Consider the following 23802-nt stretch of genomic DNA (forward strand, 5'->3'; position numbering starts at 1 on the left):
TCCGCCCTCCCCCCATACCCCCCGAAAAATCGTGCTAACCTATTTCAGGCGACCGGTGAACGTTCGAGTGTGATTCCGGGGTACAAAGGAGGAACAGGCGGTGGGAGAGATAGATAGCAGCGGGAATTTACATGTTACAAATTCCCATCGATTCGACTCTCCCAGCGGAAAGTCGAATTAGAGATGGCACGAGTGCAACCTCTTTCGTCACGATCCAGCCCCGGGATTACGGGGCATTCTATTTTATTTCGATGCGTATTTTCCCGAACGATATTCCGTCGGAACAAAAGCTTCCTCCCCGGTCTTTGTTCCTTTTTCACCACCCACCCCCACCCCCCAGGCTCCTCCCCGTTTTCCTTCTCCTATCCTTTTTCCTTCCTTTTTCGACCGGGACCGCGAGAGGCGTGCCAAACTCCGCGAGACTGTCATCTCGTCTTCTCGTTCTCGGTGTTATCCACGCGAGATCGTTTCTTTCCTCATCTACCTACTTCGTTTCCGCGTCCTACTCTCGCCACGGGAAAAAGACAATTAGTCTAGCGGACTCGTATCGCGCCGCGATTCAAGGAGCGGAGGCACCGAATCGGAAATATTGGGTGCGCGACGAAGTTTCTTGTAGATTCGACCGCGCGTCTCTGCGAAATGGTTAGAACTAGAAGACTTGTACTATGTATCGCTGAGCTGAACTAGATGAAAATAGTACATACGATCTTATGCTCGAAAATGTTTTATTGGGGAGATATAGACGTTCGTCGAATTACGGGGGAAATTGTTACAGGTCGTTGTACGGGATCGTGTATATATCATTATGCTCGGTGATAACTGAGTAGCTCGGAAGAATGCGGTTCAGTCGATTGTTCTGTTTCCCGATTTTTGTAAATTTCGGATAAATAATATTCTCTTTAGTGATTCAAGGATCTACTCCATTTCCTCGCTTTTTCTAAATCGGGAAGCCCTTCTTTTTACAACTTCTGGAAACATCTAAGCGAAAGATAGCTTAAAAAACATTGATCTTCGGAATTTTCTGCCCTGCCGGGACCTAGGACCAGGACTCTATCAGTCATCCTGTCGCCTGTGAAACATTTAGTCGTACAAGACATTCCGATAGAGGAATTCTCGAACGATTCCTACGACCAGCACAATAAATCCTGAACACCTTTCCAATAAAGCATCTTCGTACGTAAAATTATACAAGCTTCTGTCATCTATTCGAGCTGAATAATACATAATACAATTTGATCCCAGCTTCCTCATACAGAACCTCTCGGTGAGTCAGAAACGGACCACGTGTTTCCAATCTTCGATACCGATTTGTCGCGCGGATCACAGATACTACCAGCGAAACTAGCTTCGATAGTATTCTACATTTCTATGTATTCTTGGATAGATTCTACCAGCGAAACGAGCCCGAAGCGCGGCGTTATGGCACGGCGTGCAGAAAAGAATCGGAAACGCGGAGGCAACGCCGGGTCGCAGCAGGTTTCCCCGGGAAGGGCGTAGAAATGGGTGGAGAGGGACGGAATCGTAGACGGTTCTACGGGGTACCGAAAGATATCAACGTTACCGACCGCGCCACGGCGCGTACCGATCGACCGCGTACCTACTAGCAGCCGAACAATTGCTAGCAAGGGGGTTAAAGGCTGAGGCTATAGGAGAACCGAGCCAGCCGGAAATCCATTAAGGTGACCGCACCAGCGCAGCGACGCGAAAGAACCGGATGGAGACCCTTCGCCGATAAATTTTATCCGATTTTTAAACCGGAGCATTCTCCACCCTGTCCGGGCGAGCCAGAAATATCTCTTCCCAGAGGAAGCCTATTCTGCGCGAAATCTTGCTCTGTGAAAGGATCGTTCGGCCGGGGGAGAAAACGGTCGCGGGACGGGAAACAATTTGCCGGCATGGCCAGAAACACGGGACGAGAAAGAGAGACTAGAAGAAAATTGTAGACTCGCAATTTCGTCAAAAAGCCGGCGTCGCGACGGCCACGGGGGTGAAACTCAGAGAGGGGGGGGAGGGGGGTTCGGCCTTTCTCCCTAGTTGCCGCCGAGATAGAACGATAAACGTACATTCGAAGTGTCGAATCGTCGTCGTCGATGGGGAGGGAATTCTTTACGAGAGAGTTCCGAGGGACCTGCCGCCGGTTACGGTTATGCAATAACGCTGACTCGATGTAGACCGAATTACAGGAGCGCGGGTCGTTTCTATTTGAACGTGGCGCAGCAATACGCGCTGAAGGGAGCTAGGAAAAATACGAAGAACACGCGACCCTGAAGAGACTATTCCGACGAAGCGAAGAGGGTGACTTTCATCTTATTCGCGAACTGCCAGCGAGTCAGGCTGGAAAAGTCCGAATCGAGGATCCGTCCGCGCGAGGTTAGACGTCACTACCGATTTTCGTCGCGGTTATCGTGTTTGGGATGTCCGGGAAAGGTGGAAAACGAACTGCGGGACAAGCAGGAGTCTCGGATCCAATTCCCTTCTATGTTTCCCGATTCTATTAAACGTATCGACTGATGCGGTGGAACGTGCACCACGTGTTCGACTGTGACGAGCGCACTCGACGACCCTTTCCACCGCGAGACTCGATCGGAAGCTTTATTACGGATAACGTAGAAATGCGTGATTCTGCTCTGTAAGGGAAGCGTTTACGTCGCGGCGACGTTTGGCGAGGGATCGACGGTGATAAGAGTGCGACGGAGTTTCGATTATTCTTTGGAATCGCTCGTTGTCTGTGGGCAATGCTTTGGGCAAAGATACGAGCGTAAGTTCCTCGAAATGAGGGAGATGTAGTTAATTTGCATATGTTAGGAGCTTAATCGGTTGTACTGGAAAGATGTGCTGCAAATATTGTGATGTTTTTATTCGAAAGCCGATGAGACGTTGTACTCGTTGATAGTCTTATCGGATTACATATTCCAAATTGTGTTGGGATGTACCATTTTGTGTGAAATGGTTGATAAACGAAATTAGCGTACATGTCTGTACGTAATAGTTGAAGAGAAATTCAAGTGGTTAAAACGTTGCGCGCTATGTCGGTCACCGACGATCGACGCCTCTGAATTACTTGAAGTAACTATGCTGACAATAGTGTAATGCGGAAATTTTATCGCCGGATAATCAGTAATCGAGTCGCTCAGAAGCCAATACAGTTAACCAGAAGAGAAACATTGAGAAAATTGTTATACAACACATTCAGAAGCTGTAGGAAGAAGGGCTTTCTAGGAAAAACGAAGAAGAGTAAATTCGTTAATGACTAAATGAATACTATTTATTCCATTAAAGTGCGCGATAATCGGTAAATATAAAAAATCGACTTAACTGCATCAGCTGCTGAAATATTAGTTAAAAACAACTGAATACCAAGTTACATAGACGCGTAACGGAGCCCTGTACGTTAATGCTAGTCGATACTTCAGAGCGACTTGATTTCCTGCTTTCCTTTGCTACAAAATAGTAACTCCACGGAGAAACGATGAAAAATTTCCTGTCGCTTGACGTATTAACCCTTCGCGGACGAAGATTCTTTGAAATATACAAAACTTTCCGCGAAGCTAAATTATATACCAACCGCTTAAATAATAGAAAAACCAGAAAGTACGCGTTGATCTCTTGCCGTTTGAATAATTAAATCATTTGTTGCCGGCATAGTCTTCGAAACATCATTTCATTTCGCCGAAATGACATTCGTTCGCAAAGGGTTAAAACCTATTTTGCACCCGACAGGTGACTCAGTCACCATTTGATTCGGTATGGTAAAGTTATAAGGCCATATAAAATATTAAGCTCCGCACAATGCATCTACACGTAAAATATTTCTATACAATAACTTTGTTTCTCGATCTATAGATATCTTCTCGTTCGCTTTCAAAAATCGTCGTCCGTGTTCTCGGGGAACGTTGAATATTTCTAGCGGAAAATTTCCGAGTGCAAAGGCGATCGCTGCTGCTCACCGAGTAGCACAGAAAACAGCGTTCGCCTCGGCGAAGTGCCGTACACGCGCGAATGGCTGTCTAAACGAAACGAGCGGGCGGCGACGGAATCGTCGGGGTTCCGCGATTCGGGGGAAACACCTGTCGCGTTTCGATTCTCGCCGGGCTCCGATCGAACGGGGGAATCACCGGCGAAAGAGGCTGCGAAGCGGGCAGGTTCAGCGCGGCGGTAGAAGTATGAAAGTCGAGCGCCGCGCGGGACGGACTATCGATAAAACCGTTTAAAGTGATTAGGCCGGGGCGGCTCGGGGCAGCGGGAAATACGGTTCTCGCCGACACCGTCGCGCGGCAACTCCTTGTCGACGAAACCGCGGTACGCTCCGTCGTCCACGGTCGAAAGTCGAGCCTCGGTCGACCTCACCGCGAATCTAATTACGCCGCGACACGTAAGCGACGGGTGACGCGATAGTGGCGCGCGTCCACAGCCTCGCGATATATCGCATCTTATAGGGCCGAGGCTATTGACCGTAATACGGTCAGTCAAATAAGAGGGTCAGATATAGCTGGTGCGGTAACCCTGATCCAGATCTATCGCCACGTGGTTGCCTCGCTCTGCCATCCGCTGACGAGCGCCGCGCCGAGTCCCGCTATTTCAATCCTGCGATCCCTAACTTCTCCTCGGCGTCTCCTCCTTTACGATCCATTTTCGGAGTGGAGCACTGGCGATGCCGGTTTCACCTATTCGAATCGATCACGAGCGGTTTATTGGGATTCCCCTGATTAAAACGAGCCCGAACACACCACGTAAATCGGTCTAGTTCCAGCGACTCGGGGGAAATGAACACTTAATTTCGTTAATTACGTCCAGTCGGTGACACGAGTTCGATTTACGTCGTGTTTCGGCTCGGTTTGATGAGAAGTTCAATGTACCGTCGATGGTAGATTTAGAGAAGATAAGGTTGATGACAGGATTGAAATTTTCTTCGTCGCGTGTTTCACGCGTGCGGCGTTTGACGTCTCGCGTATTGACCGTGGCGCTCGACGGACTGCGACGGAATGGAAGTTCGTTGTGTTTTCGGATGAGGAAAATGAATTTTGATGGGGGCTAGGTGAGTGGAACTATTACCGGCACGATTTAAGGGAAGAGAAAAGTGTTACAATGAGTTGGAACTTTTATGGCGGCTCTCTAATGGTTTGGGCTGCGCTTAAAACCGACGGAAGGCCTCTAATTTGTCACGTTAGCCGCGACGTTAATTTCAAGAATTATACCGAGCTGCTGCATATGGTTTTAATACTATTTCTAGAAAACAGGAGATGAGTGTTCCGTGTGTCAACGTGATAATGCTGCAGGCAACGCGTTAAACTGTAGAAAACAATGGTTACAGAATGAAAATATAAGTGTTCATCGTAGCCTGCTTGTTCTCTTGATTTGAACATCAATAAAATTCTTTGGGGTATCGTTACCAGAACAGTTTACAGCGACGGTGGACAATACGAGTCTGTTACTGAATTACGGAACGCAGTGAACGAAGCATAGGAAACTGTCGAAGCAGATACGCTACGAAATTTAACCCTTTGCGGACGAAGATGCTTTGAAATCTACAAAGACTTCAACGGATGAAGTTAAATTAAATATCAATTACTTAATTAATAGGGAAAAAGGAAACTGTAATTAATAGGGAAAAAGGAAAGAGTAATTAGATCATTTCTCTGCGACTTAGTCTTCCAAATAACGCTTCATCTCTCCGAAATGTCGACGTTCGTTGGCGAAGGGTTAATATTTTCAATGACAAACCGTATTTTTCGTGTCGTTGATAAAAACAAAGTATCAACATAAAAAGAAATTAAAACCTATCACTAATTTGTATTTCGTATATGTAAAACATTGATGACTTCATAGAAACTACACGATTTTACGTTAGATCGTATATTAGAGCGTATTTCCCGAAATAAAACTGTTACGCTCATTTTCGCGAATAATGTGCATATTGCTCTAACCACTCTGAAAATACTACCACGCAAATCTATCCCCAGTATAGGAAAATTACAAGATTCCACGGAAGAACGCAGAGGTTTTATAAAAACGCGGACCACCGTAGACGCATCAATTCTAAACAGCATGTCCGGTAAGTTTCAGCGTGGGCTTGGCTAACGAGGAACACGATTTCCCGAATCGTCCGTTTCCCCCATGAATGGCGGGTTTTACAATTCACGCTGTCATGGTTGATAACGTTCAACGCGGCGACTATACAGAAAACAGGAAAAACTGCCCGAGTTAGAGCTGCATCCCGGTTACCGAAGCGTCGACCGAAACCCAGTTAGCTCGTAGACGTCGCGCGTAACGTTGCAGTTGAAATGCGCGTAATACTTTCGACCAACGCTATACCGACGAACCACCGTGATATATTGATTGAAACGCTGTTAACGTATCTCGTACGAGAGTCTTTAATCGGTCCGCTTCTTGTTCGAAAGCCAAATCTCCAGATCTCGGTCGTCTCTATGCTCTATGTGGTCTGGCGACGATGGAGCACGCGTCTACGCGTCGCCCGATAAAGAGCAGTCCCCCCATCGGGATACAATTCGGAATAGAAATCGGTAAAGATATATATGCACGCGTGTCTCGTAAACAGTCTCGAGTCTGGTTATCGATAGTACAGCGAACAATCAATTCGAGTGCTCTAGAGGGGGGTTCTCCGCAGGCGAAGTTGCCCGGCGACGCATGATAGCACGTGAAAATTAGCGGGAGAACACATGTGGAAAGAGCTGTGGAAACCAGAGGAAACGTTGTTAGCGCTTCGCGAATCGATTCGTTTGTCGTTAGCGGCCGCGGACGAGGAAAAGGAAGAAGGAAGGGCTGATTCACAGTGAAATTATAACGCGAATCGACTCGCTCGTTTGGACGAGCGGCGATAACGGGCCGGGAAGGTTACGTTCGTGGAAAAACTGTCCGTCGTCGCGCGGCTGTCGCGTGCCTCGCCGCCATCCGCAAATATCAATGCTGTTCATTATCATAGCCGTCGCGAATTCGCGTCGCACGCCACCCGCAGCTCAGATCGCGTTCGGCTCCGAGCGTTTCGACGCCGCGGCTATCCCAATTCCCCAGTTTCCCTCGGAGATTTCGAGAAGAAACCGGGGGAATGCCGATCGTTTCGCGTCGAGTCGAAATAATAACGACCTCTATCCCAGTGCTCCGCCAATCGTGACTCCGGGACGCGTGTACCGTACGTTGCACCGAACCTGGCGCTCGTGACGTCATAGGGGCAGAAACAGTCGCTTCGAGACATCCAATTGCGAGTCAGGAAACGGCTGTTGTGTTCTTCGCCGCGCGACCCAATTAGTGTGCGTGAACGCCTTGGCGAATCGTATACTCCGCACCGAGCATCCGTGTAGTCAAGGCGTGCGCTTTCGAATCCGACCACTGAGACGAAAGTGCCAGGTTCGGTGCAACCGGCAACCTGCACTGTCGTCAAATTCATTTCTGCGTTCCTGTGACGCGTAACACGTCGGTTTGACTAAGAACGAAGCTTTTAATTCGTTGGAATGATCCGCTAGAGATAATCAGGGACTTAAGTTCTCTGATACTTCGATGGGACTCGAAATTTCCGCGAGCGTTTCTCGCGGCGTGCTTTCCCAGGGGAAACGCGGCGTCGAAGGTCCGTTCGCATCGGTTCGGCCGGCGACCGCGGGACGAGGCGGAGCGACGTTTCGCCGGTGGCCGTTGCGTAACGGGCGGGAACCCCTTCATTTCGAAAAATGAAAACGCTGTCGTTTTAAGTCGTAAAGTTGATCGATTGACTCTGCGGAAAATATGAGACACGTCTGAGGCGAGAGCATCGACGAGAGAGCGGGGCGTTTCCCGAGCCAAACTCGGGAGTCTTTCTCTCTCGCTCTCTCGCGCGCGCGTACCTACAGGCACGCGGGCATACACGCCCTCTCCGCGCGTCCCTCGCGCTGCTTCGGCAATTACGCGGATCGCGACTCCTTCCTCGAGGGACGCGTACGACGAAGACCGGCGGTGGACCTATTTGGCCGACATTCGTCTAATAAAATTATGAATACCCAACGACGGTACATCGTATGGTTTTCCCAGATTTTCCTCGGAACCGCATCCGTTTATTATCGTTAAACCGGCATCGAGCGACTCGCATGCCGATTCTCTTTTACTCGGATTAAACGAGGATCCCGGAATTACCATGACGCGTTTCGAGAGGGTTCCCTTTACGGTAACGATCCCCGCGGATGATTTCTCGGTCTTCGCGTTCCCGTTTCGCTACCGCGATCGTTCGTTTGACCGAATAATGGGTGGCCGCCGCCGAGAGGGGATCCGCCAGTGACTTCTTGTATCGGCGAGTATCGAGCCGCTCGAGAATTATGCGCCGGCGAGGTGATAAATGACCCCCGTGGCCCAACGATCCGAGGGATCCCCATGATTTCCCATTTTTTCCGTTCCTTCGTTCCTCTCCTCCCCGTTCTTCTCGCATTTCATCGGGGTGAGGCAGGATGGCCGGAACGAGGCGGAGAGGACCGGGAACGAAAAGGAACGCGGAGACGTCTCGCGCGCAAGCGCAACCCCGCCAATCTCGGATCACGGCGATTAAATGAATTGGGTACACGGGGTTGGTGAACCGGAAAACCCACGCAGTTTTCGCGTCGCTGGAACGCGGCGATTCGTATTCCGGTTCCTTCTTTTTTCTGCCTTCGCCGCCCGCCCGGCCATCCCTTCCTCGGTCCCGCTGTCTCCCGTTTCTCTCTTGCGCGAACGGTCCAAGGAGGAAATACGCGCGAAACGGGAGCAGAGGAAACGCGGTCGAGATTAAAAGCGCAGAACGGCGACGGGGAAGAACCACGAAATGTATCGGGGGCTAGTTACAAAGGGGATGGGGGTTTTTAAGAATAAGAAGGAAAGGAGGGAAGGGAAGATAGAAAAGATACGCGGAGCAAGGGTGTTAGAAAGAGAGCGAGAGAGAGCGAGAGAGAGAGAGAGAGAGAGAGAGAGAGAGAGAGAGAGAGAGAGAGAGAGAGAGCGCGAGAGAGAGAGAGAGAGAGAGAGAGAGAGAGAGAGAGAGAGAGAGAGAGAGAGAGAGAGAAGGAGAGAAGCGGGAGAAACACACCCTCGATTTCTATCGTAGAGCCGAGCAGCGTAGCGGCAGAACGAGGAGAGTCAAGAGGGAATAAAGGAGTGTAGGAGATGTACGAAGAGCGGCGCCCAGCTGGAGCCACGTGCATCGATCTGACTACAGGCGCCAGCCGTCCTATCCGTCGGCTCGTTCGTCCATGAGTTCGACCCTGTCCCACTCCAACGCATCTCTCGAACCGCTCCATCCCATCCCGAACATCCCGTCAACCTCCCTATCCCTCCTTCTCCTGCTAGCTCTCCTCCAACCCCCGCCGGCCGCCGTTCCACGGAGCACCGCCGATACTCGCTGTGATAGTGGAAAAGAGACGGGGAACAAAGGGTGGAATCCCCCATTTTTTCTCGTCGTGCCACACCGCCCGGGAAGGTCGTGCCTTAACCCCTGCGCGCGTCCTACTCGATGAGTTTGTCCCTGGAACGGTCTCCTTCAGGTTGAACGAACTCCACGCCGGTGGTGGCTCTCGTCCACGACTTTCCCGAACGATCCGTCTTCGCCCGATCCGCCCTCTTTCTCGCGATTCCGCGGGACCCCTTAACGCCGAATCTCCTTCTCCCCCTTCCACCTCCCCGAGAACATCACGGCACCCTGAGCGAGTCTCGCCTGCCGAGAGCTAACGTTTCCAAGGACGATCGTTGTGGTCCTCGCGGTCCTCGAAGGCTTGTGTTCTTGGTTGGATTGAAACGGAACTGGGGATGATAAGCGAACAGGGAGCAGAGAATCGGTAGGGAGAACTTCGAATTCGAAGCTGTTTCATTTGTAAACCAAAAAGAGAATTTGCTTCTTCACGAATACGTTCGTGGGTGGAGACGTGCATGCTACCGCTTCTCAGCTCAATCCGTGTTTCGTGAAACCTCGCTTTTCTTATTCTTAGGTGTAAATCGTTCAAGCTTCGAGAGCCTGGTCCCTGAAATTAAGCTTCTAAAACCTCGTGAAATGTTATTCCAGACGCAACACGACGGAGGATTACACGGATCTGAATATTTTCGGGTTCCTCCGTATCTCATCGATGAGGACATTCCGGCGATTGCTTAGTAAGTCGACAGTTCTATTGGATACTTCGAATCGGCGACCGATTGGAGAATCTAGCGTGTTTCACGATATTGAAGCTCCCAGGCTCCAGACGCTACGGTCTGCATTGTTTATCGATGAGCGCGATACGAGACGAGACGAAAGGGATGAGAGGAAATGGGGAAACGAGAAAGAGATCGTCGGACCGATCGAAAGGGGCTCGACCCTGTCCCGCTCCGGACTAGCCGCGACTGGTTCGTCAGCCCCGAGGAAACGGTGACCTTCCGCGACTCCGGAGCAACCCCTTGAGCCTGCCTATCGGCGACGCGCGTAAATCCCCGCGATCCTGACGCGGGAAGCCCCGCGTTCAAAGGAGCCCCGTTCCCCGACCGCTCCGTCTCTTCCTCCGGCCGACGAAGTAAAAGTTCCCTCGCTCGACCAATCGTTCTCTATCGAAACGGGGAACGTTTGCCATCGTTCAGTGGCCAGAGGACTCCGGCCGGTCGACGCGCGCGGCGGTCGCGACCACGAAAACCCATTAGAAACCCGGGGTAGTAACGGGTTCTCGCTCCGCGATCCGCTAGATCCCTCCTTGGAGTAGCCAAGGTCAAGGAGATCCCTCTCTCGAGAGGAGGGCTCGGCGGTTTCGCGGCTCGGCGGCGACCTTGGCCACGCCATTACGGCCGAGTGCGGCGCGGCGGCGGGATTTTAACGGATTACCCGGCGGCGAAGCGACGGGATCGCTTAACGCGCGCGTCCGATCGCTCGTATCGATCGCGTTACCTAATCGGCGAGCCGCGTCCGCGGAAACACGGAGGCGAGACGGTCCCGTTAAATGAAAATAGATCAATCGCGCCCTGTACACCGCGAGTCGCCGCGAGCCTTGGCATAGTTTTCCTCGTAGTCTAGCGAGACGACGAGACGACGAGGGTGTTTACCAGGGGAGGGCGGGGGGCGGGGGTTCGAGAGAAGATTCGAGACGTTAGAATCCGCGCGAGCTATTCCTCCGGAGGACGTTCTAATTTCCCGGCGATCCGGCGTCGGGAAAACGAACACGTCCGACGAAGGTCGCCGGGAACGAGGGGGAAAGGTGGCGGAGCAAAAGGGGCGGCGGAGGAAGAGGGTCGTTGACGGGTTCTGCGTAATGATTCGAGTGGCCCGGTCCGTCGTTGGTCCGCGCGCGCGACGAATTACGAGCTACGACCGTACTGTAGAGCTTTCATGAAGAATAGCGCGCGGCCGGAGGCGAGCCGCAGCCAAGTCCTTTTAAAAGAGAACAACCGTCGAGCACGTATAATGGCCCAGCGACTACTGCGACAGGGGACCCTCCGTCTACCAGAAGATCTCATCCGGCAATGACGAACGTCCCGACAAATAGCGCGCCTCGGCCGTGTATCGTTCGTCGCGACGCGCTCCTCTCCAATTTTCCCCCGGCCACCCCCCTGGCTCGTCGTTTCTTCCCCGTTTACTTACTTCGAACGGAAGAACCGAGCTAATTTCGGCTGAAGCGCAAAAGCAGCAAGCGTTCTTGCGAAAAAAAATCAGCGCGCAAACGGATCTCAGGTAGGCGCGCGGCGAACGAGAGATGGGCCGGGTGGCTTGCCCTGTGTGCAATTGTCTCAAGACACCCGCCAAAAGCTCCATGTAAAATGATCGGCATGCATATAATCGCGCTTGGGAGCAAACGGCTCGACGGAGAAACGAAACGACTCGCTTTCGTGCTCGGCTGCCTTCTGTACGAGACCGCGAGCTGACTCGTCCCGCGCAACGTGTACGCTCCCCAGACGACGAGTCAACTCCCTCGACGCGTTTACGTAGCGATCAAACGGACACCGGAGAATCGAGACTCGTCGATCCGACCGAATCTAATGTTGTACGTAGACATGTAATCATAATAGATCGAATTTTTCAGTATCCTCTACCGCTCTATCTTCCTTCTTTCGTCGTACGCGTTGTCTAACTTCAGCGGGAAGTCAAGTTGACTTCAGTAAAAGATAGTGAAAAATCCGATTCTCTCGGTACGTCCCTGAGACAACTCGTCTACGAGCTTCCAGGAGAAGATTTCGGCTAAATTCACCGAACGCGGGGCAAGGTTGCGTTTCTGGCCGAGGACATCTGGCGGAACGTTCTTCCTCCGAGCGGCACGCGGCCACGAAACGTCCCGTCGTTCTTCTCCCTATCGATCGCTCGCGCCGTCCGGATTCGACGGATTGTTTTCGCGTCGCGATGCGATTAACGGCGGCGGCCCGGGAACGGCCACCTTGAGAGAAAGCCACCGAAAATCGCGCGGCGCGGGGAGAGGGTTAAGGGAGCGAATCGATTCCCTGGCCGTTCAGGCCGGGAGGATCAAATATTCAGAAGGTCGCTCGACATTAATATCCGATCGGAACTTTCGTAGAAAAGTTTGTGACGGGCGAGCGTGTCTGAGGGCAACGCGGAGGAAAACAAGAGGGAAAACGCGCGGGGGTGGCGGCGGGGACGAGTGCCACGATAGACCGCGGCGATCCCTCTCGTCCCGTTTCAAGCCGGAGGAACGCGGCCCCGCGTTTCTGAACGAGTGGAAGCGGCTTTTTCCCCGAGGCGTGAAGCGCGAGGCGAACGGTTTAATTAATTCCATCGGCCGGTGTCGCGTGAAACGGGTGCAAAGTGGATCGCAAGGCTTATCGGCGGAGTGCGGGATCCAGCTAATTAACCGGGGCGAATGATCGTTGGCGGAGCGGCGTTGCGTGCCCTCGTCGTACCGGCTAGAGCCGGTCGCCCGTTTCCAGGCACGACTGCCAATACACCGTGCAATTCCCCTTGTCACGGCTAATGGTTTCCTCTTGAAACATGAAAAACCCGGGGCACAATAAACCGCCAAAATTATGGCCGCGAGCGCATCGCGCCGATGGGAATGGATAGGAGGAAGACGGCCAGAGCTCGGCTACGCGGGGCGCGCGCCAGGGGGATGAAAGGCCGGGGCGACGAGCCTGGAAAAACGAGCCGGAACAAGGAGGAAACGCCGGTAACGACCGTAAACCGTTTCCTCGCGATTTTCCTCCTTTCCCTGGTACAGCTTCCCAACCCCTTGTCCGCGTTTCCCTACTTTCCTCTACTTTTCCACCTCGCCTCCGCTGAATCGGCCCAAATTCCGACGCGAAACATGCGCCGCGCGAATTTCCCGGCGCCGCTGCGTTGTTCGCCGGCCTCGTCGCGTCTCCCCTCTCGACCCCTTTCGATCGGCTAATCTTCGAAGGTCGCCTCTCCTTCGGGACGAGAGAACCGGACGGCCTCTCTCGCCGCCTCGCCGCCCTCCTCCCTTAGCTTTGCTTTGCTTTTCTCTCCTCTCTATCGGCCGGCGTCGCGCCGTCGTCCGCGTCGTTATCGCCTCTTCTCCGTCGTCTACGGGGATTTCATATTCGTCCTTGACGTCTCGGCGAAACGGGGAAACAACGGAGCGAACGGTGGCGCGTTGTCGGCGGCCCGTTGAGACGCATAAATTCTTACGGTGTCTTCTACGGTCCAAGTGTTTCGAAATGGCCCGCCCTACCGGCGAAGGGTGCCGCGCGAATATAAACGTTGTTTTTACACGGGGTCGTTACTCACGCGCTGTAAAACCCGCAGCCGCGGGCGTTTCGCGTGGACGACGCGCGGATCCTGTCACCGGAAACTCGCCGGTTTCCCTCGCGTCCCGATCGCTTCGCTCGTCCGAGCGGATTCCTCGAAGTCGATCGGGTCCCGTCGATCGTGACCGAATTTCTTCGACGATTTCACGTTTCACAGGATTTGTCCCGGCTTTTCTCTATACGGCTAGAAGTCGGGAGCTGCACCGATAGTGTGCATCATGAAGATGCTCTTTGATAGCATTGTCTATAGTCTCTTTACTTGTCCACCCGAACGATTCATCGCCGATCCGATATATAAGCCTATAATCTCATGGAAGCAGCAAGAGATTCGAAACAATTAGAAGAGAAGCGTTTCATTGTCCTGTGAACTCATTCAAGGCTTTCTAAAAGACCTTTCTTAAACCCTATGACAAATGTTGGTAGTTCACAGACGGTACATATAAATATCTAAAGAACTCAGCAGCAGCACGGAATTCTTTTAACGCGTTGACCGCACGATGTTGCCGAGGAAAATATACAAAATGAAGATTATGTAACAACTTATATAATTGTACTATGTTATTATTATTGCAGGTTTATCTTGTCGAGTGTCGCTACATTAGGTGTTATTACCAGTAATATTGAAGTTTTCAAATAATCATAGTTCAATCGAATAAATTATAGTAATTCAATTTAGGGTCACCGGTGACCCCCATGGCATCTAACGTGTTAACTATCAGTAGCCGTATTGGCGTAGGAAAGCTGCCACAAGTATCACTGTGTCTTCGACTCGCAACGAAGCCAACTGCAACGACCATTGGAATAATTGTCGTCCGCGAACACAACCGAAATCCCCGATTCGCGTTAATGCATCAAAGACATCAATCCCGAACACAAAGTTCCAGTCGCGTACACGGTCTACACGCTCGCTGATCGGAACGCAAACTCGGTCTACCAGCCGCAAAAGTCCCGCAGCGCTTCCGCCTTCCGGCTCACCCCCTATCGCCGGCGTGATGCGATCGCCGCAGCGTCCGAACGAAGCGGTTCCAATTTCTATATTCTCTCCGGACCCTTCCCGCGTAAACGTTCGATCGATTCGTCGCTCGACGAGCCTTTTCACCCTCGATCGCGGCCTGCCGGGTCCCTCTTTCGAAGCTATCATCCGCCGCTCTCTGCGGGCGACCCTTCGAATTTCGCGGCGACCGACATCGACACCGGCGCAGATTAGTCATCGATCGGATCAGCCAGTCCATTCCCATCTGAGAACGGACGTTCCGCCGATTCAATAAGGTAATGCGTCCGCTCGAGTTCGGGGAGACCGTCAGCCGTCTCTCCGTTTATCCGTCGGAGGATACCGAACCGGCGAAAGCTACTCAATTCGATTATCCTCGATCGTTCCGACGGACGTTACACGCGGCGGAACGATAAGGGCCGACCGAATCCGGGCGATTCCCGTGCAGAAGAAAGAGTTTAGATCTGATTCGCGGGCAGCGGTCAACGGTACGGGTCACCCTGTAACCGATCGTGATCGTTCACGACGCAATGCAACGCGGCACGGTCGAGTTGGCTCGCCGGCGATCAAAGACCGTGCTCTCCGATCGGATTCCTTCTAATCGTCGACCGTCGACGGAGGACGGCCGGATAGGGTACGGGCGACGAGCAATTACCCGCTGCGCTGCTTTAACGAGTCTCGCCGGCGATCACGATCTCGGGCCAAACGTAAATGTCACGTGCGAGAGACCCGTGGTGTTTCTCTACCTTTTCCCTGTCACTTCGCGCTGCCAGGACACTGCGATTATGACCCGGATTTCACCGCGCGAAACGATAGCGCGACGGGCTAATGCGATTCCCTTGGGAAATGGAAAAGGAGAATAGAGCTGCTCGAGTGCCTCGTGAGAAAGAGCGTAGAAATTTTAAGGTGTGTTAGATGAAAGGGATAATTGCTTTATTCGAAAGTTTCATGAGCATTGATATCGTTTATTTTAACGGAGCCCGGAAACTTGCGTCACACGAGCATTGCAAAGATATTTCTTCGTTTCTTTTTTGAACCTGTGCCTTGCATTTCAAGCGATGAATCATTTTTCCGTAGGATCTATCGCGTGCATTTTTTCATACTTTTCACTTTTGATTTTCTTAATTTCTGCCCTTTTTCGTACGGTTTTCTTCGTTGCTTCTTTCAGTTTACCTTTTGGATCTTTCAGTTCTTTGTACAGAGCAAATGTTGTTTTTATAGATAATAAGTTTCGAAATCGTACTCGTAGCGTTTAAGAATCTTTGGTAAGTACGACTTAAGTAAATCAAACTAGTACCATACAATTTCGAGGAAAACATTTTAAATGCTACAGAACAATGCTTAAGGAATAACGAAAAATCAACGATATTCTCCTCCAGTGGCTCAGATACCAAAAATTCTAAGAAAACGGAACTCGTCGAGGGGCTGTCATGAAGCCGTTAGTAATTAAATGTCTACGTCGTTCTTTTGTCAGAAGCGCTGTTGCTATGGTATTAAATTCAAAATGAAAAAAAGAGCAACTATATTTCTAAATTGAAAAGATTCGATCGTTCTTGATCGAATGCGAGGAAATCATCGAGCGAGTCATCTCTAGGAATCTCAGATCCTGATATTCTCTCTACGCGAGCCCATATTATACAGTAACGTACTAATTATTAAATTCAAAATGAAGAAAAGAGCGACTTTACTTCTAAATCGAAAAGATTCGATCGTTCTTGACCGAATGCGAGGAAGTCATCGAGCGAGTCTTCTCTAGGAATCTCAGATCCGCGCGGAGCAACGGCGAATCGAAAGTAAGTAACTCCTCGCGAGATCCGTTGATCGAAGCGCGCGCCGGCCCGCCGTTGACGGGCAATAAAATTGTTCGCAACGGTAATTCCGGTCGCACGGCGCGTCGTTAGAGCACTCGTTAACGCTCGTCGTGGAAACGCGAGGATTTTTCGCGTGTCTGCGCGGCACAGGGCGGCGCGCCGCGAATCGTAACGATCGCCGGCCTCGCTAATTATACGCGCGTCGCGCGAGATCGGTTTACGTTCGGCTTACCCGGTTCGGCGCTCGCGGATTTTACGACGCGACGACGTCTCCGCGGCTCTCCTCTTTTCCTCCCCGTGATCCCCCGACGGGCGCCGCTCGGAAAATCGAAACAACGGGCGGAAAAGTCGCGCAGTGGGCTGGATCGGCGAAGTAGGTGACGTTTTGCCGAAAAGTCTACTCTCCGAGATCTGCCGAATGCGTTTTGCTTCGGTTAAATGTCTACGAACCTCGGACACGAGAGAATTAATATAATTTAGTGAATATCGTAGTTGTAATTAATATAGGAAGGTAGACATTTTAAGTGTACCATTTTTCACGAAAGAAATTCCTTCTATTCTATACGATATGGCGATTGTCGCCAATAGTTTCGCTTCGTTTTGGTCTTGAATTTTCGGCGTACCTTGAAATTGTAATTACACTTGTGCTTTAGTGTTGCCAGTATTGTTCGCTATGTATTAGAACAATGACGGGTTGAAGCAAGGAGAATTCTTGGAATTCTTTACATTTGACAAGGAATAACCAAGTTAAACGTTCTCAGGATCGAATGAATTGGTATATACTCGGTATAGTTTTTCTTATAAAATTATGGGAGAATCGTTTCCACCTTCGACCACATTCAGAAGTTATTAACGTTCAACGTTGCACGAAAACGCTGATTCGATTGTAAGTTATACATACTTTGTCAACTGTACAAACTGTTTCGATAAGAATATTACGTGATATTATTCAAACATTTTATTATATTATATTTAATATATATTGCATTCGTTTCATCTATTTCTCCCATATTCAAGGGTTATCATTTACCACTGACGAATTACCGACAGAAAATTCTCCAAGAGAAATAAAGATCTATTCTTCGCGTTACAAATATACACAGAAATACCGTGCAGCTACGGAATAATCGATTCGAAACTTTTGCTCGAGATAGTACCGTTCGAACGGTTAATTAAAGAACAATTGAAAAAAAACAACATACTGAATTTTCCTGAAAATTCCATCGCGACACCTTCCGCGGTCGGGGAGTTCTAACAAAATGTCACCTGTTTTTCCGAGGCAGCCCACGGCGGGCCGTCGCCGCGATCGCCCGCCGCGTTTGGCTCGGACTCCGCGCGGAATATTCGATCGCACACGCCACCGCCGCGTGTCCACGAATTTTCGCGTCGCACTCGGACGAAAAAAAACGAAAACGAAATAACGCGGAACGAAAAGTTTCTCCTCCCCCTCGAGCCCGGGTGACGCGCGGATCGATACAAGGGGTGGCGGCGGCGGCGACGGTTTATAGTTTCTTTAGTTTCTTCAAAAAGAATGACGTGTTCGCTGGCTATCTATAGAGACGGCGATATTAACGTTAAAGTATCACGCAGGGCGCGTTACGATTCGACCGACGCCGCGCGGCCGGCGTATTCGACATCCATTCGCGGTTCCCGAACCGTCATGGTGCCCCAGAATTTGCGGATTTCTTTAAGGGATAAGCTTCGCCGGTATACCGCGCCGAGGACGCGCCGGTTTCCGTGCTGCCGAGCCGCGCGAGGCGCGTTCCGTTCATTCATTCCCTCGGACGTCGCGACATACATCTTGAAACGTCGATGACGGGCATAGCAGCGATAAAGGGAAACGTTTGTTCCGCGGCGGTTCAATGGAACGCGGTGATTTAACCTTTTCCTGGTTAGCTTGTAATTACTGGCGAGAACGTGACGCGATCAATTGAAAAAACCTAGTTAGAACCAAGTTAGACACGCGGAACTCGCGAATCGGAACGATCCACCGAACAGAGTTCTCGAGCAACCGAAGCGAAGCGAAGTTCGATTCGGAATCGAACTTCGCGAATCTTTCGTCCGGCAATGTTTTCTTCGATCGTTTTCGAGACAGGTACCCACGGGCACCGATAAAGGTGTTAGCTTTATCGAGAGATCGATGGATCGCCGCGGATCGAAGGAGAGAGAGAGGAGGTTCGCACCGGTGGCTCGTTAATTTGAGCGTCGAACGGTGGTTACCGTACGTAGCGCTTGCCTCTACCTCCGGCCAGCTCCATTACCCTTATTGTTAAACTTAGAGTTACTGAACTACGGAACGAACTATAGATCGGCCGTTTCCCGGCCGCGGCTGCCGCGCCGCGACACCCATGGCTGCGAGCCACGTGGCCGCAGGCGTGTGGCCACGCATGCATGCGGACCGAGGTGTTATCCGTGACGTTCGCCTGCCTGCCTTCCTTCCTTCCTTCCTTCCTGCCTTCCTTCCTTTCTTCCTTCCTTCCTTCCTTCCTTCCTTCCTTCCTTCCTTCCTTCCTTCCTTCCTTCCTTCCTTCCTTCCTTCCTTCCTTCCTTCCTTCCTCTCTCGCGTTCTCCGCGACGCGGCCCGGCTTTTCGGTATCGGCCGACGAACCGGCGAACCACGTGTTCTCGAAAAAGGTAGGCTCGCGAGCCGCCGTGCCAGTTGCTCGAGTGAAAATCTAAGAGGGGAAAGGGGTTTGGCCCGATCGGTACGCGAGTGACACGTGGCCGTGCGCTAAATTATAAATTTATTTCGCTCCGTAACAGGTGGAGCGGGCTCTCGGCGGCGTTGCCGCCCCATCGTTTCGTGGGACGACTAGATCGACGGATTTCCGCTGCAGCGGGGCAACGGGAGGTGAAGGATCGCGTTCATTCGAGAGGGGAAAGTTGTCCCGACGTCTTTAAAGACGCGCCGATACCGGTGTGCACGTGATCGCTTTTCTCCGATGATTCAGCCGGCAAATCGAGGGACGGCTGTAACCTTTCGGACCGTGGAAGCCCCGTGTCGAGAAAACGGATCGCGATCGAGATACTCCTCAGAGAAATTACCGATCGCGGTTGAACGCTACTCCCCGTCGCGGTATAAGCGGCGCGTATTACCTTAAAGACATGGTTTACAAGCGCCTCCCCGCCCCGACAGCCTGGATATCGGTGCACGCGCGTACGCCTCTCCCTCCTGCCGCGTGCTCGCTGCTCCACGAGCTCGGCCCTGTGTTTACCGAAAGTTTTTCGCGCGTTTGCCCTCCCAAGGGTGCTCGTAAACTTCACGTTGAGGACTCGAGACGCGGCGAACGCGGTCAACCCTTAAAGTTTCGCCGCGAGAATTAGATATTCCAACGGGCAGAGTCGTTGATCGGTTTCTACGCTGCGAGGGGAATTTTCTGTACGCGTCCGGAATCGGGGAAACGGGTTGCGGGGAGGATTGATCCAATGGATTTCAATTCCGCGCTCACGCCGCAACCACGCCTCTCCCCGGGCTTCCCTCCACGGTTCCCGGATCGATCAAATTCCCGTTTCTGAAAAAAATCCGTGGGAACTTGATCGAACCGCCGGCGCGAAAGCCGACGCGTCCCGTTCGGGCCGAGATCGAGCGCATCGCTTAATTGGCTGGCACGGACATCGGCGAGTAGTTTTAGTATGATTTTATCGCGGCACGATTAACCCGTTGGACGTCGTTAAAGTTCCCGGCGGCGGGACGTCACGCCGACGGACCAGTGGGCAAACGATCGATCGCCTCGGACGACAGATTCTTTGGGAGATCTTTCGACTTTCTCGTGTCCGGGACGAGGCACGATAATCTGGGATGTTCGTGGGAGTGCGATTCAAAGATCGCCGTGTACTCGACGAGGCGAGCTGCTCGAAGCTAGAAACCGATCTCGGCGCGCCGCATCGAACATTCGTCATTCACGGCCACGCAGCACGGGTTCGTTTACGGTCGACGCTCGAGCGGTTCATTCATCCCCGCCGGCGTTCGTAGTACGATGCGTTTCGCGCGGCGTGGCCACGCGGAAAAATCCGTTGAATGAGGAAAAAACCGACGAAACACGAACGAAACGTATGGTAGAACGTAAAAGAGAGACGAGTGGATTGACTCACCGGGCTCGGCGAAGGTGATGATCTCCGAGGTCCTCGCGTAAAAGTCGTCCATCTCTTCCTGCGCGTCCTGGTCCTCGTGGTCTCCGTAACCGATCCCCGCGTTGTCCTCGGTCGAGCTCTCGGGCTGCTGGTCCAAGTTGCGGTACGAGTAGTCGTCGTCGCCGTAGAGGAACTCGGCCGAGTAGACGTTCTCGTGCTCGTTCCGCGACTTGTCCGGGTAACGAAAGGACTGGGCCTCGGCCCTGTAAAGGGTCTCGAGGGCCAGATGCCTGGGCACGGTGGCCAGCGTCCTGTTCACGTCCGGCCTTGTCCTTAAGCCGAGTTTCGTCAGGATCTGGTGCTTGATCGCCTCCAGCCGGAGATCATCCGGGCTGGGCGCGGCGTGCTCCTTCGAACCACCGCCCCGATGCGTCTCGTGCATGTGCTGATGCTGTTGCTGCTGGTGCGGACAGCCCGGGCAGGTCTGATGATGGTTCTGTCGGGGTTGTACCGGTTGCGGGAACAGGGTCAGCCAGCAGATCGCAAGCCCTATCAGCAGGAGGTTCGAGGGCAGCAACGAGGACGATCCTCTGTACCTGGCGACGATGCGAGGCGTAGGGGATCGACTCGGATCGATCGGAGGCGGATCGAGCCGCGCCGTTCGACAGGTACCGCTCTTCTCCCAGAGGCTCTCGTTTCGACCTGCGTTTGAGGTGAGTCCCGCTCTGTACGGCACCTGGTGCATCTCGGCGGCGAGTCACCTCCTCCTCCCCCACCACCACCACCTCCTCTTTCCTCTACTACTACTACTACCGCTACCGCCGCTATCACAGCAGCCGCCGCTGCTGAGCCCGATGCTACTATCTCCGATGCTACTATCTCCGACACTACTATCCCCGATGCTACCTTCGATGCTACCTTCGATGCTACCTTCGATGCTACCTTCGACGCTACAGCTACTGGGTTTGCTTTCGCAATTACTTTTGATTCCGCTGCTACTATTGTCCTTGCACTCGGTTTCGCTATTGTTTTTTGTTCCCTTTCCCCTAGCTGATGCTCCTCCTGCTGCGCGTATCTCCTTTCGATCCTCCGGCTGAACGTCGAGGCTGTCCTCCGCGATCGTTTGCCAGGATCGGCAACAGCGAGCGAGCCCGCGATTCCGATCGTCCCAGAGGACGATCCCACCGGGACGGTGGTGGACGGTACCGTTCGCGTTCGGCCGAGCGAGCAGGCCGAGCGTGGCGAGCGCGATGCTATTCCGTAGCCCGCGACGCTGACGGTGACGATGACGGTGTTGCTGGCTGCCCGTGCAGGCTGTCCTTGCCTCTGACACTTGCCCGCGGCACAGCGACGAACAACGGCTACGACGTCGACGACGGCGACGAGAGGGACCTGTTGAGAGGGCGAGGATTGCGTAGAACGGCGACGAGAACGGCGATGACGACCACGACGACAGGGAAAAGGCATTCTCGCCAAAACCCCCCATTACCAACTACCCGGTGCCGCTGTTTCAGGATCGATCTCACCCGCAAGATGGACCGCCGTAACAACCGGGTACACCCTGCTCGTGTTTTCGGCCATTCGCGCTCCTTTTCGCTGTTGCAGCTCGCACGTCCACAGGTACGTGGCCCACCCCTTACCACACGGCCACCGCGATGTCCCTTCCCTTCTCTTTCTTCTTTTACTTCCTCTACTTCCTCTACTTCCTCTAATTCCTCTACTTCTTCTACGCCTTCTACGCCTTCTACTTCTTCTAGTTCACCGGCTCCTCTTGCTCTGTTGCTTTCGGCTTCTCCTGTATACCCTTTTCCCCTTTTCACCTTCGGTTCTTCCGTTTCAACCCCTCTCCGAGTTTCTATACCCCTAATTTCTATCTAACTCCGGCTATCACCGTTTCACCCGACGATCATCGTCCACCTCGATCGTACCTTTTTGCCTCCCGAAGCCGGGCGAAGGATCGCGGTAGATCCCGATCCTGGTACCGTGTCCCAGCAGCTCCGACCGTTATTCGAGGGAGAACCGGGTTGTCGACCCTAATTCCTCTCGGCGATCCGTGTACGTTGCTCCGCACAATTCGTGTACGATCGATCCCCCTTTTTTTTCTCTTCCTCGGGATCCTCTTCCCTTCTTCCCGGTTTCTTCCGTTTCCTTCGTTCTCGACGACCGACGGACGACTAAGGTCTCCTCGACTTTCTCGGACACTTTCTACGCGTACCTAATGTCTCACTACGACTAAGGTCTTCGGAATGATGCACCATTTAAAAGTCTGCCGCGACCGAACACGCAACGATGGGCATCCGACCCGGCGCCAGAGTTCCTCCAGGAGGATCCCGTCTGGCCACCGCCGAGAAAAATCCTCTTTTTCCGCTGGACGGTTCTCTTGCCGACCAACGACAACCCTCCGGCGTCCGTTCTCCCTTATTTCTTTTTTTCTCTATTGTCCGTGGAAGGGCGACCGTGATGCGAAAAGCCGCGTGTTCCTCGCGTGCTCGGGCCTTTTCGGGCACGTAGATCCCGTCCGCATTCTCCTGTCCTTCGATTCAGCCGTACGATGGATCCCTTGCGACGATCACGGCGACGATCGCGAACACGATCCGCGAACACGAAGACCAAGCAGAAGACGAAGACGAAGACGACGAAGCGGCGTGCCCGATTCTCGCGATACCACCGACAGGTTACGCCGACCACCGACCACCACCCGACGACCACCCGACGAACCTTTCAATATTTTTTTTTCTCGCCGGTCCTCCTGGTACCCTCGATCGCCCTTTACGTTCCCTTTCGATCCTCTTTCGGTGCCCCTTCGGTCCCCTTTCTCGTTTCTCCGTAGCTCGGCCCACCGATATCATCCACGATAACGAGACGAAACGCCGAAGGATCCCTGTAACGACCGAAGCACGCTTGTCGGAGGCGCGCCGGACACTGAGGGGCATCCACCACCACCACCACTACCAATACCGATACCACCACCGCCGTACCATCACCGCCAACAGCAGCAGCAGCCAGCAGCAGCCAGCAGCAGCCAGCAGCAGCCAGCAGCAGCAGCACCAGTAGCAGTAGCAGTAGCAGTAGCAGTAGCAGCACCAGTAGCACCACCACTCGCTGCCACCACCACGGACACCACCACCGACCGACGAAACACCATCCACCCACCCACGATATAGGTACTGCAACGACCGGCTAAACTCCCCGATAACTTTATATAGGTGGTCCCCTGTACACGGTGTTCCGAAAACGTTCTCGGACACGCGAAAC

At 52.6% G+C, this 23802-nt stretch overlaps 1 protein-coding gene across 1 annotated transcript in view; it reads right to left on the bottom strand.

The window, feature by feature from the left end:
* The window catches only part of Actbeta (inhibin subunit beta), a 55317-nt gene extending 31686 nt beyond the window's left edge, over positions 1-23631 (bottom strand). The window contains exon 1 of the mRNA XM_076373666.1: positions 20569-23631. Coding sequence (XP_076229781.1) covers positions 20569-21292 — 724 coding nt within the window. The 5' untranslated portion in view covers positions 21293-23631. The remainder of the gene's footprint in view (positions 1-20568) is intronic.
* Between the last annotated feature and the right edge of the window lie 171 nt (positions 23632-23802).

Source organism: Nomia melanderi, chromosome 14 (genome assembly GCF_051020985.1).
Source record: "Nomia melanderi isolate GNS246 chromosome 14, iyNomMela1, whole genome shotgun sequence".
In the NCBI taxonomy this organism is placed as follows: Eukaryota; Metazoa; Arthropoda; class Insecta; order Hymenoptera; family Halictidae; genus Nomia; species Nomia melanderi.